General features: G+C 41.9%; 1 protein-coding gene across 1 annotated transcript in view; it reads left to right on the top strand.

Moving 5' to 3' along the window:
- The window catches only part of LOC138744504 (catenin alpha-3-like), a 1,801,283-nt gene extending 1,790,606 nt beyond the window's left edge, over positions 1 to 10,677 (top strand). Inside the window, exon 18 of the mRNA XM_069900796.1 lies at positions 10,516 to 10,677. Within this exon, the coding sequence (XP_069756897.1) occupies positions 10,516 to 10,662 (147 nt within the window). The 3' untranslated portion in view covers positions 10,663 to 10,677. The remainder of the gene's footprint in view (positions 1 to 10,515) is intronic.
- Positions 10,678 to 12,474: the final 1,797 nt, after the last annotated feature.

Below are 12,474 nucleotides of genomic sequence, written 5' to 3'. Positions count from 1 at the left end.
CATAAGACTTAGGAGCAGCATTAGAGGCCATTCAGCCCATCGTGTCAGCTCTGCGATTCAAATCATGGTTGATTTCTTTATCCCTTCAATCCCATTCTCCTGCCTCCTCCCCTTAACTGTTGGTACCCTTGCTAATCAAGAACCTTTATCTTCTAATCGAGAATCAAGAACCAAGAATTCTAATCAAGAATCTGATTGAAATATACCCACTTTACTTAAATGGAAGGATGCTGTCTTGCATGGCATCATGGAAAAGATTCATTATTCAATTAATAATTCAAATTTTAAGGTTTAGAGGGGTCATTTCTAGGCTTTTATATACATTTTAAGGATATAATTTTGTGCATATTTGCATACATTCCTATATACATTCAATGAGTGCTTCTTTCTTTGTGTGTATATATAGATATATATATATATATATATATATATATATATGCTTTTCTTAAAAAATAAAAAAAATTCAGATATAAGATTCCAGAAGTTATGGGGTCACTTATGACTCACTATAGCCCCTTTCACACTGGCATCTTTTCCAAGTAATTGATGGCTGATCTACCAGTTCAGGGTCCAGCTCTTTAATCATCATGCAGGCATTATCAGAAATCAGAGTTGATACTACCTGGGAGATAGTACATTGTACTTTATAATTTTACTCCAATGTAATTAAATTGTTTGACTTGTATCTTTTTCACACTCCTCATATATATTTTTATCTTCATTTTTCTTTTAATACTTGTCATATGTAAGTACCTGGCAACGCAGTTAGGTAAGGGGTTTGAATTTTTTCTCCTCTACTATTTTCTTCTTTCCACTTATTTTTATATTGTTAGGTTTTTTCCAAACAAAAGATGTATTGTAGTGAGCCAAACGACCCCGCAGTTAGACAGGCTCAATCGTCGCTCCAGTCAGTTGGTACAAGGTGGCGAGGGCCCCCCTTCCTTTCTCAGGAGAAGCTCGCGATTGGCGATACACGTTGCCTGGGAGATGTCGCCACTTGCTGGGCAGGCAGAGACTCCGCAGCACACTGACATCACTCCCATAGGCCAGCCCGCCCCAGACAGCAAGTGGGTCGTCCCCTAAGAATTATCGCGAGAGATTCAAATAAAATCAGTTATTGGTTGACCCTCATGTTGTGTGGACGTGCTTCATTTCTGCAGCGCTGCCGTTTGCAGCCATTACACAATACTATTTAGAATATGAATGATGGATATGATTTACAATTTATATATGTTAGTGATATACAGAATATCTTATTTAATTTATGTGACTGAACTATCTTATTGAATTGTACCCTTTGTGTTTGTATAATTTCTTTATTAAAATCAATAAAAATATTTTAAAAAGAAATATGCCCAAAGACTTGGCCTCTACATGCGTCTGTGGCAACAAATTCCATAGATTCAGGACCCCCTGGCTGAAGAAACATCTGAGCTCTGTTTTCAAGGGATGTTCTTTTATTCTGATGTTGACCCTATAGTCCAATACTCCCACAATATTCAACTCTGTCTTGTTCATAGAATTGCACACAAATTAATAATGCAGTTGGGAAATGGTTAAATTGTATGAAATGAAAAGGAAAATAAGGTGCACAGGGATCTGGAGTAGAGACACAACTATTCACCATATAAATTAATAATGGTTTTGGAAGCTACAAAAAGATTTTGTCAGTGGCCTAAAGAAGGATGGTCTTCTCATTGATATGATTTGAAATATTGAACTGCAAATATTAAGTGACTGTAAAACCACATCAAATGGATTGAAGCCAAATGTGAGGTTGTTCCCGATGGGGCTAAAACTTCAGAGGAAGGCCTCACGATTTGAGGTTTTGTGGAGGGGATAATGAAGGCTCGAGAGAAAGGGAGAATGCACGGTTCCGCATTAAAGAGAGAAAATGCTCCAACATACCAGGTATCACAGAAAGAGAAGAGGAACCCACCAACTCCAGTTATAAAAAGAGGGAGGAACCCACTAACTCCGGTTATAGAAAGAGAGAGGAACCCATCAATTCCAGTTATAGAAAGAGAGAGGAACCCACCAACTCTGGTTATAGAATGAGAGAGGAACCAACCAACTCCAGTTATAGAAAGAGAGAAGAACCCATCAACTCCGGTTATAGAAAGAGAGAGGAACCAACCAACTCCAGTTATAGAAAGAGAGAGGAACCCATCAACTCCAGTTATAGAAAGAGGGAGGAACTCACTAACTCCAGTTATAGAAAGAGGGAGGAACCCCCAACTCCAGTTATAGAAAGAGAGAGGAACCCACCAACTCTGGTTATAGAATGAGAGTCACCCACTAACTCTAGTTATAGAAAGAGGAAGGAACCCACCAAATCCAGTTATAGAAGGAGAGAGGAACCCACCAACTCCGGTTATAGAAAGAGAGAGGAACCCACCAACTCTGGTTATAGAAAGAGAGAGGAACCCACCAACTCCAGTTATAGAAAGAGATGCAAGTGGGAGGGAGACAGAGAGAGACATCTTTTGTCGAAAAATTTTCAGCTTGCTGATCCTTCAGTGCATTTTCAATATGAATACATTTGCATCTGAAATGTGCAATGTTAGTTGATGAGAAGATGATGAAATGTTCCGCTAATAATGCTTTGTCTATTTTTATTTATTTGTTGAATGCTCCAATATAGAAAACAGATATAAATCTCCTTTAATTGAGATTCGTGTCCAATAATCTGTGAACTCATTTTCTGCATTAAATTGATTTTTGACAAAATATGGGCACACTGAAAGAATACAAGTAATATCACTTGCTTAAGGTTGGAACAGAGCAAATTAATTTAAGACATTTTTCTGTCCTGACAATTTAAATACACGCACAATTATTTAGCCATTTAGTCATAAACGCCCTCATTCCCTGCCCTCACATTAGAGTTTGATTTGTGTCATTTTAATGCATTAGGAACTCATTTGTTATTGGACACTTTGGGGGTAATATTGGAAATGGGCGCACAGGTCATATTGTACCATTAACCCATTCCCATTGAATGTGAAGTAGGCAGCATGCCAGCAACCTGTCAGGGCATAAAAATCATTCCAGGATTAAGGCAGCATGCCTTAAGTGCAGTAGATTAGCAGGGTGATACACAATGTCACGAGGAGCAAGGGCCCGTTGAAATGGCCTGCACATTTTTAACCTACCTTGCACCTTTGAAGCGAAGGTGCGGTGTGGCTGGAGCGCGTAGTCATATGAGGAACGGGATCAGGTGAGTGAGTGCAGGAGATGTGTATGCTGCATTGGTGCACAATACAGGAGGGATATCTTCTACACATTGACTTTCAAATGCATGCTCAATAGATCAATGGAAGAAGATAAATGCAATGCTCAATGGTAAAGATCATGTTCCAGTACCTGAAGGCAATGCCCCACGTGAGTCGACTAAATGTCCCGGAGTAATGAGAAAATATTTAGCTTGGTGATGTGCATGATGTAAAAGAGCCATTTTCACCAGGTTTTGCACCACCTCCCCCTCCCCTCCGCCCCCAGCCACCTGGGACCACAGCACATTTAAGTAAAAGTCTTGTTTTCTTTTCACCTTGCTTAACAGAAATAATTTTAATGCTTTCTATATAGTTGGTAGGAGAGAAGAAACCAAAACTTGACTGCTTCTTAGTGAAGAAGACCCATACACTTTGAGCAGAGTGGGGGGGGGGGGGGGGGGGGGGAGGGGGGTGGGCAATAGCAGAAAAATGATTGAGAATGGTTGGTGTGGAAGACGGAGCAATTCTTGATTTGGAAGAATAGATAGAGGCAACAGCCTCAAAAAAGCCCATTTGGCCCAATTGATCTGTTCTAAAAGGGCTCCTATTCTACATTTTCTCGAACCCCCTCCCCACCCCAGTTCCTAATGGTTTCTTTCTCTACCCATCTCCACCTCTCCCACCTTCATTTGCCCAGTTTCCTATTACAAGGCCCCTCCCCAACCTTCCCCCACCCACTTTGTACAATAGCTCCACTTCACATTTAAGTCTCAATGAAAGGGTCCCAACCCAAGGCATTAAAGGACCATTTGTCTCCGTGGGTCCTGCCTGCCGCACTGAGTCCCTCACCTTCTCTCTGACCTTCATCAGCATTGAGACGCCACACAGACCCCCTTTGTCTGTCTCATCAGATCAGCTTACGGCGTCACACTCTTTGTGCTCTATGTGCTCGTGGGTTTTATCAGAATTTACTGGAATGCAGAGAAGGGTGATGGTGTTGGATAGTACCAGGATGCAACATAAGGAAAAGTAAAAAACAAGACACACAGAGAACTGGGAGTGGAATGAAGCCCATAAGTACAAAATTATCCCCAAAATAGGAGTAAAGGCGGGGCCAGTAAGGTGAGAGTCTTAAAGAAGGATTTTGACCTTCTTGCATTAATATTAGTGTAAACAAAAAGCCATTTGCTTCATAAGTGATTTCTGAAGAAATGAAACGACTTCAAACAGAGCCAGTAGTGATGTCATGTCATGTGAATACAACACTTCAAGAATGTATCTTTAATATGATCAACAAGTTTTTCATCTGAAGTCAGAAATGCAGTAACATTCTGTGAGAAAGGACTGTTGTTGTGTTCTCCTTGTCAAGGGAGGAATACAAGATCAAAGTAACTTCAGCAAAGATGGCTACTTTGACTGTCTCTCTTTGTTAAGAGAGACCAGTGCTACTGGGGCCACTGCAATGGTCATTTCATCTAAATCACTTGCCTGGATTTGCACTAATATTACTGTGAATATCTATTATCTATCTATTTATGTATTTGGAGTGAAACAAGAAAGTCTGCAAGTGCAGTCATTGTAGTAAAAGCACAAAAGCTGCAGAGAAACTCAGCAGAGCCTGCAGCATTAATCGGAGGCGAAGATAAATAATCCATGTTCGAGCCTGAGCCCTTCATCAATGTATCTCTGTTTATTAACTTCTGTATTTATTTTCAGCTGCAGCAAGTACAAAGTTCAGTGTAGGTGTACATTGTTCAATATCTCATCATTATCATTATCTTCACTGATGCAGCTCGACCTGGTAAGTTCCTGCAACAGAATTTTTTTTTTGCTCCAGTTTCCATCATCTGCAGTCTCTCGTGTCTCCGGTATAAAATAGGATTAGATCGGTTTATGGATCCAGAAATCAATAGAGCACAGTAAATTGACATGTTTTGCAGGTCCCAGTAATTAGAAAACATTTGTGGCTACTGTAAATGGTAAACACTACTCTCTTTTAAAAGTACAACAGTTACTCAAGAGGAAGGTGAGACCAATTAGGGACCAAAAGGAAATAATTTGGTTAAAGCAGATGAAACATCTGAAGCAACAATAAGTACTTTGCGTTGAAAAAAGCAAGCTCTTGGAAAGTGGGAGACAATAGATATAAAAAGAAGACATAATATATTCAAGTTTGAGAGCCCTGAAAAATTTTAATTGGTTTGTGAATAAAATTGGTTTATGAAAGAAAGGGGATATGGGTTACATATTAAACATGGTCAAGAGAGTAAGGTCAATAGCTGTGAACATTTGTTCTTCATGGTGGGAAGGAACACAGCAGTTTTCCCTAGTGTTACAACATAGACAAGCACCAATAAAAGTTCACCAAGACAATGGTACCTTCAAAGCAATAATTTTTATTAAGAACGATTAATAATATAACATTTCTTACTTAACTCTAAACTTAATACCAAATGTGTGTGTGTGTGTGTGTGTGTGTGTGTGTGTCTGTCTGTCTGTCTGTCTGTCTGTCTGTCTGTGTTAGGGGGATGGGGAAGATCCAAAACCATTACAGTTCAGGCACGATTCTGAAAAGTCCATTTCAAAGTTCAGTCTGATAAATCTTTTGTGTTGAAACTCAGAATCTTTAAACTGTTGTTCATAAGTAATTATGTAATAGGTAAGGTGCCAAGTCTTCAGACTTGTCAAAACTGATGCATTCTTGTAGAGGTGCTTTCAGAGAAATTTTTCTTCATACAAATGATTTTTTTCACAACTGCTCTCTTGCGAGTTTACAGAACTTGTGATTTCAACGATGATTTCACAAATCCAGGCAAGTGATTTAGATGAAATGACCATTGCAATGGCCCCAGTAGCACTGGTCTCTCTTAACAAAGAGAGACAGTCAAAGTAGCCATCTTTGCTGAAGCTACTTTGATCCTGTATTCCTCCCTTGACAAGGAGAACACAATAACAGTCCTTTCTCACAGAATGTTACTGCATTTCTGACTTCAGATGAAAAACTTGTTGATCATATTAAAGATACTTTCTTGAAGAGTTGTATTCACATGACATGACATCACTACAGGCTCTATTTGAAGTAGTTTCATTTCTTCAGAAATCATTTATGATAGTTGGCCAAAATAATAGGAAAGGATGAGTCAGAATATAGGATGGAGATGCAAAATCTGGTTGGGCAGTGCCAGAATAACAATTTTCCTTCAACATTAGCAAGATTAAGGACCTCATTCTGGACTTCAGCAAGGAGAGGCCGAGGGTCCAAGAACCTATCTTCATTGATGGGACATTGGTAGAGTGGGTTAGCACTTTCAAGTTCTAGCAAGTCCACATTTCGGATGACCTCTCCTGGAGCTAGTAACTATGAAGAAGGCAGACCAGCTTCTCCTTCTTCCCTCTTCCCCCGCCCCACCCCAAACCTTTTTATTCAGATGCTTGGCTGCTTTCCGTTCATACCATGATGAAAGGCTCAGGCCTGATAAATGTTTGTTATATATCTTAAGTTCCTATGGTTATGGGAAGGAGGCTGGGCAGTGGAGGTGAGTGGGAAAATGGATCAGCTCATATTTAAATGGCAGAGCAGATTCAGTGGTCTAATTGGGCCATTTCTGCTCCTATCTCCTTTGGTGATGGTCTTATGGATGCCACGTAGCCTACTGAGTGTCTCCAGTCACAGTGCCTGCAGACTTTCTTGTTTATCACCAACTCCTCAACTTTTCAGGGCATCCCAAGGATATTTGGCATGTCATTGAAAGCTCTATCAAACGTACACTGTGGAAAGTATATCAACTCGTTGCATCATGGCCTGGTTCGGCAACTAAAATGCCCAGGAACGCAAACCTTACCAAGTCCATCGAAGGCACAAACCCCCTGCTCATTGGAAGCATTCATGTGACCCACTGCCTCAAGAAAGCAGCCAACATCATGAAAGACCTGTAGCGCTGAGGTAGCAGTGAGCAGGCACAAAACTAGAAAGACTGTTCAACGGGCTTTATTCCATTCAAAGTCTGAACACCAGTTCATGCCTTGGTGGCTCCCCGTGTGACTGGCTCAAGATGGGCTGACTCAGGTCTATATTTAGGTCGGGTGATTGATAGCTGGCCAGGTGGAATCAGCCCCTTAGGTGGTCTTCCTGCAGATACAGAGATTCCCCCACCCCCGCAGTAGGCTGGTGGTCATATCACCACAAGACCGCCATTACCCTGATCATAACCTCTTCCCATTGTTGCCTTCAGGCAGAATGTGCAGAAGCTTGAAGTCCAGGACGTCTAGGACCTATAAAAATTTTAATACAACAGCTAAAAGGCTCTTGAACCATCTCGAACTGCCCCAATCCGAACCATAAACTTGTCTGGGGCCACCAAAAGATCTGTTTTCATAATTAAAACAACATGAATTTGTGTGGCTGCGGCAAATAATAATTTCCGTGCATTTCTCCATTGTTCTTAGGCATGTGATAATAAAATCTCATGTGGTAAACCTTTTTTTATGCAAACAATGTATTATATCCTTGAATTCACTGTCTGAATGCAGAAGTAACTCCTGGGTTTTAAAGAAGGAATAGGCACATACTTAGAGACAGGAAAAACAGCAAGAATCAAGAAAAAGAGACAAGGAAGGGATTTATCAGGTTTGCTCATCAGAGAAGAGGTGGAAAATCTCATGAAATGATGTGAGAATAATAATCTGAGTCTCAACGTGGACTTCTGAAGGACCACCCTCCACTACACATCAACAACTCTGTCATAGAGAGAGTGATGACCACCAAGTTCCTTGGAGCTCACTTAACTAGTGGCCTATCGTTGACACCTCCGCACCTGTCACAAAGGTGCAACAACAACTGCACTTGTGAGAAGACTGAGGCGGGCAAGACTACTGGCCACCATTATGTCAATCTTCTTTAGGAGGTCTCTTGAGAGCATTATGGCTGGCTGCATTACAGTGTGGTACAGTTGCTTCAGAGAAATGAATCGGAGGTCAATCCACATGACTCTAAGAGTGGCAGAGCCGATCGCTGGAGTCTCCCTCCCTCCCCACACTCCCCAACCTCACTCTACGACGTAATCTACCAGGATCGTCGACTGAAACGGGCGCGCAAAATCATGACGGACCCCTTCCACCTTTCAGCTGCTCCTGTCGGGGAAAGAGATCCAGGAGTATCAGAGCCAGCACCACCAGGCTGAGGAACAGCTTCTTCCCACAGGCAGTGGGAATGTGAACGATCAAAGGAACTGCTCACATTAACCATCCGAGAAGCTCATTTATACAAAACAATATTTATTTTTATAGATAAAAAACTTGTCCTGATATGTCTGTATGAGTGTTATGTCTGGTTGTGTGTCTGTGTGTTATGCACCGAGGACCGGAGAACATGATCTCATAGGGTGGTATTTGTACAATCCATGACAATAAACTTGACTAGTTTGCGCTTGATGGTCCAAATGTGCTGCGATTCTTTATTTTGTGCCATGGGGAATTGGTGCAAACTTAACTGGAAAACAGTTGTGTCAGTCCCTCCTGCTGTTGTTCTGTCCTTGCACCCTGATCACACAATGCTAATTTAAGATTTACTTGGCAGCACTGATTATTAAAGTTGATTAAGGGGTCATTAATAAATCATCCGAATGACAGATACTGTATTCTATTAAGGGAAACGAACATCACTGTGGCACCTCATGAGTGGGGAGATATCCTTCTGCCAGTGTGACTTCCAGACAAGCTGCAATCGTTACATGAAGTGACAGATTCGGGGAGACATCAGGCACGGCTGGCCACATGATTGGCAGCCTGCCAGATATGGACGAGCATTCACCTGCCTTGGCCCAGCTGCTGCACAATCTTAAAACCATCAAATACTGCAATGCAATTATCATTGCAGCTGACAGAGCACTTTTCCGAACAGCATGGATCATTATCGCTGCATACCTGGGTATTAATGTGTCCTAATAATACCGCACTCTTCACAGTCTTTCATGGCATGCCTCATAAGCCGAGATATAATTGTAAAATATAACAATTACTCTCACTGTTCAACATCACTGAATTATTTCACTCTGGGCTTCTTGCCCCACACAATTTTTTTCTAAAGTTTAACCATGAAGCAGGGTAGAGGGCCCATTTTGCCCATGAAACCTGGGCAGGCCAATTACATTCACTTAAACTACCGACCCCACACATTTTTTGGAGGGTAGGAGGAAACTGTAGCACTCAGAGAAAGCCACACAGGTGGCAGGGAGAACATCCAAACTCCTTACAGACAGTGCCGGATTTGAACCCGGAGTCACTGGCCCTGTAAGGGCTCAGGCTTGAAACATCGACTGCCTTTTGCTTCCTGTGGATCCTGCGTGTGGTGATACACCACTAGTCTCCTGCAGGGGTGAGACCTGTGTACCTGCAGGAAGAGCACTGGAGGTCAAGGCGACACCTGGCCAGCTGTCAATCAGCCGACCTGAATGGACCAAGCCCCACCCTGTCAGCTGCCAATCACCCTCCGGGATATAAGCTACATCCATCCCCTTGAGGTCAGTCTCAGAGCCAGCACAGCTACTCTCACAGCCAGCTCTGTGGAAGTTTGTGTGGAATAAAGCCTGTTGAACAACCTTTATGTTTTGTGACTGCTTTTCTGCTCGATAGCGCATCACACTGCGTGACCTGCTGAATTTCTCCAGCAGATTTGTGTTCTGCGCTAGACCCCAGCATCTACAAACATTTTTGTTTACCACCAGGCAATAGACCGTACAGCTTAATAAAGGTAACCCTGGCTCTGTGCTCTAGAAATCTGCAGACCCATCATTTTATTTATTTATTGTAGACATCAGCACGGTAACAGGCCCTTTCAGCCCCCTTTACCTTTACCTCCTAATTGCAAAGTGTACACTTTCTCCACCCTGGAAGCATTGTTTTCAGTTCGCTATGCCTGCTTTCCTTTCGGCCCCTCTTTCCGCACCACCACTGCCCCCCCCACCCCCCACCGCCACCTTGCTTTATTCAACCTTTCATATTCAAGGTTCATGGGCTCAACTAACCTTATCCTTCACCTTTATGGGAACTCATTGACCCGAACCTCTCATTCTAAAAGGACTCCTAATTGGTGTAGACCTACTTGCAGCTCAATCTAATTACTTTGAAATCCGCCTTCTCCCCATGCAGGTCATTAATTTCCTCCCTCTCTTTATCCCTTTGCATCAAGACTTTGAAACTGACACGGTGGCAACTAAATAACTAAGACGGTGGTAGTGCTTTATCATGTGATTCTGCAGGCAAATGAGCACGGTCAATGACTTCAATTACATTGTTCACTCAGAATTACACCTCTTCGTTCCTGCCGGGTGTGAACCACAAAGACTTTGAAATGGCACGCTATCTGAATGGTCGGCTGAAGAATGTGAACAAGAGACCATCGTCAGCTGCAGCCAATATTCCAAGAGGCTTGATTTCTATGCAATCTTAAAAGCAGCGTGAGCAGGTCAGATTGCTTTATGTCAAATGTGATTCATCTCCTTTCACGCAATCCTGGTCAAGGAATATCATTTTCTAAGTGTGAATAGAATGAAAGATGATTCTTGTCTGGAACCTCCATCATCATATTGTGTATCTTGGCCTATTCAACTGTTCAATGATTTCAACGGAGATTCTATGCATCCCCCTTTGCTGACTGATAGTGAAATTAATTAGCTTGAGATGTTAACCTGTAGTTTCTACTTGACATTCTGCTGAATCTATTGCACCATCCATTACTCTTACATGTCTTCATTGCCAATTGTCATCCATTGATGATACTCAGCAGCCCACAGGGCTCTCTGTAAGAGAGCCAAGAGGCACAGCTGAAATCCTGAAAGCATTTAGAAAAGACAGCCACTGATAAAAATAAGTGTTCATGCAACTTACCTTCTCAAACTATTCTCCCAAAATTTCTTTCAATAACCAAAGTTAAACGGACTGGCCTGTAGTTATGCTCTTGCACCATTCTTTGGACATAGGCTTACTCTTTTCCTGACTTTGAGTCCATCCCCATTTGAGTCCATCCCCGTGGTTGGGAGAGTATGACAAGACCTTCGGTAATCTTCCCCTTCACCTCGCGACAGGCATGGATGCTCCCATCCAACCCTGGTGACTCCTGTTGGAAAGTTGGCATTGGTACCTGCTCAATTTTCCCCCACCCACTATTTCTACCACACTGAGATTGTGAAGGCGAGCCCCCTCCTAAAGGCCCAAGTAGAGTAGTCGTTTAATATTCTAATTCAGCCTTTTATTTCTGCACACATCAATTTCTTGGCTCCTAATTGCACCAAATCTTCTTAACACATCATATTTACTTGCCTATAACTTTGAATTATCTTTTATGTTTTCTTTCCATCATTTTCAACACTATTTCTCTTTTCCTTTTGACTTCCTTTCACAGTTAATGATTTCCTGCGTCGTTCTCACTGGAGTTATTCTGTTGATGCGTCTTTCATCTGATGGCCTGAAATATTAACTCTGTTTCTCTGCCCATTGAATTTGGCCTGACCTGTTAAGGTATTTCCAGCATTCTCTGATTTTGTTTCAGATTTTCATCTTCTTCAGGTTTATTTTATAAATTTGTACTATCATTCACCCACTTTGTTTCATTATCATCTGGGGAGCTTTAGCTTTGTGGAAATGTGTCTTTGTTTTGGTATTGCTCTATGAATCCACTTCACTCTCTTAAAATAATCCCTCCTCAAATTAAAAAAATGCCTTATTTAGTTTAGATCTCTGTGATAAGGGACATGTTACAGGGTGTTATGCTGCTGTCTACTACCACGCAATGTGCCGGCTCGATCTCCGCGGTGGCGGGCTGCCACAATAAATCAAGGATAGTTTGCAGCAAGGATGAAAAGCAGGTGATGGGACAAAACTGTAAGTGGAGGGACGACAGAGATACAGTGCTTTCAAAATCTGGTCTTAAGGTACTCGGTTGAAATGCACGGAGCTGTAGAAACAAGGTGGATAATCTTGCAGAACAACTACAGATTGGAGGATACAATGTTGTGGCCATTGCCGAGTCATGGCTAAAGGATGGGCATCAATGGGAGCTGATCGTCCAAGTGGTGAATGTCTGCCAAGCTGCCTGTTTCCCCTCTGACAATCCTTGCTGTACTAACATTGGCTGTGCATAATCTCTACTGTTAAAGACACTCCCCTTGGGTATAACTGTATATGCACCTATTTTCTTTCATTATCGTACCATGAGTTTCTGCCAATAAAAGCCATCATTATTGTTTGACCACATTGTCTTTGT

Source organism: Narcine bancroftii, chromosome 10, assembly GCF_036971445.1.
Source record: "Narcine bancroftii isolate sNarBan1 chromosome 10, sNarBan1.hap1, whole genome shotgun sequence".
NCBI lineage: Eukaryota > Metazoa > Chordata > Chondrichthyes > Torpediniformes > Narcinidae > Narcine > Narcine bancroftii.
The sequence above is the reverse complement of the archived record's forward strand: the minus strand, read 5'-3'. Positions and strand labels throughout refer to the sequence as shown.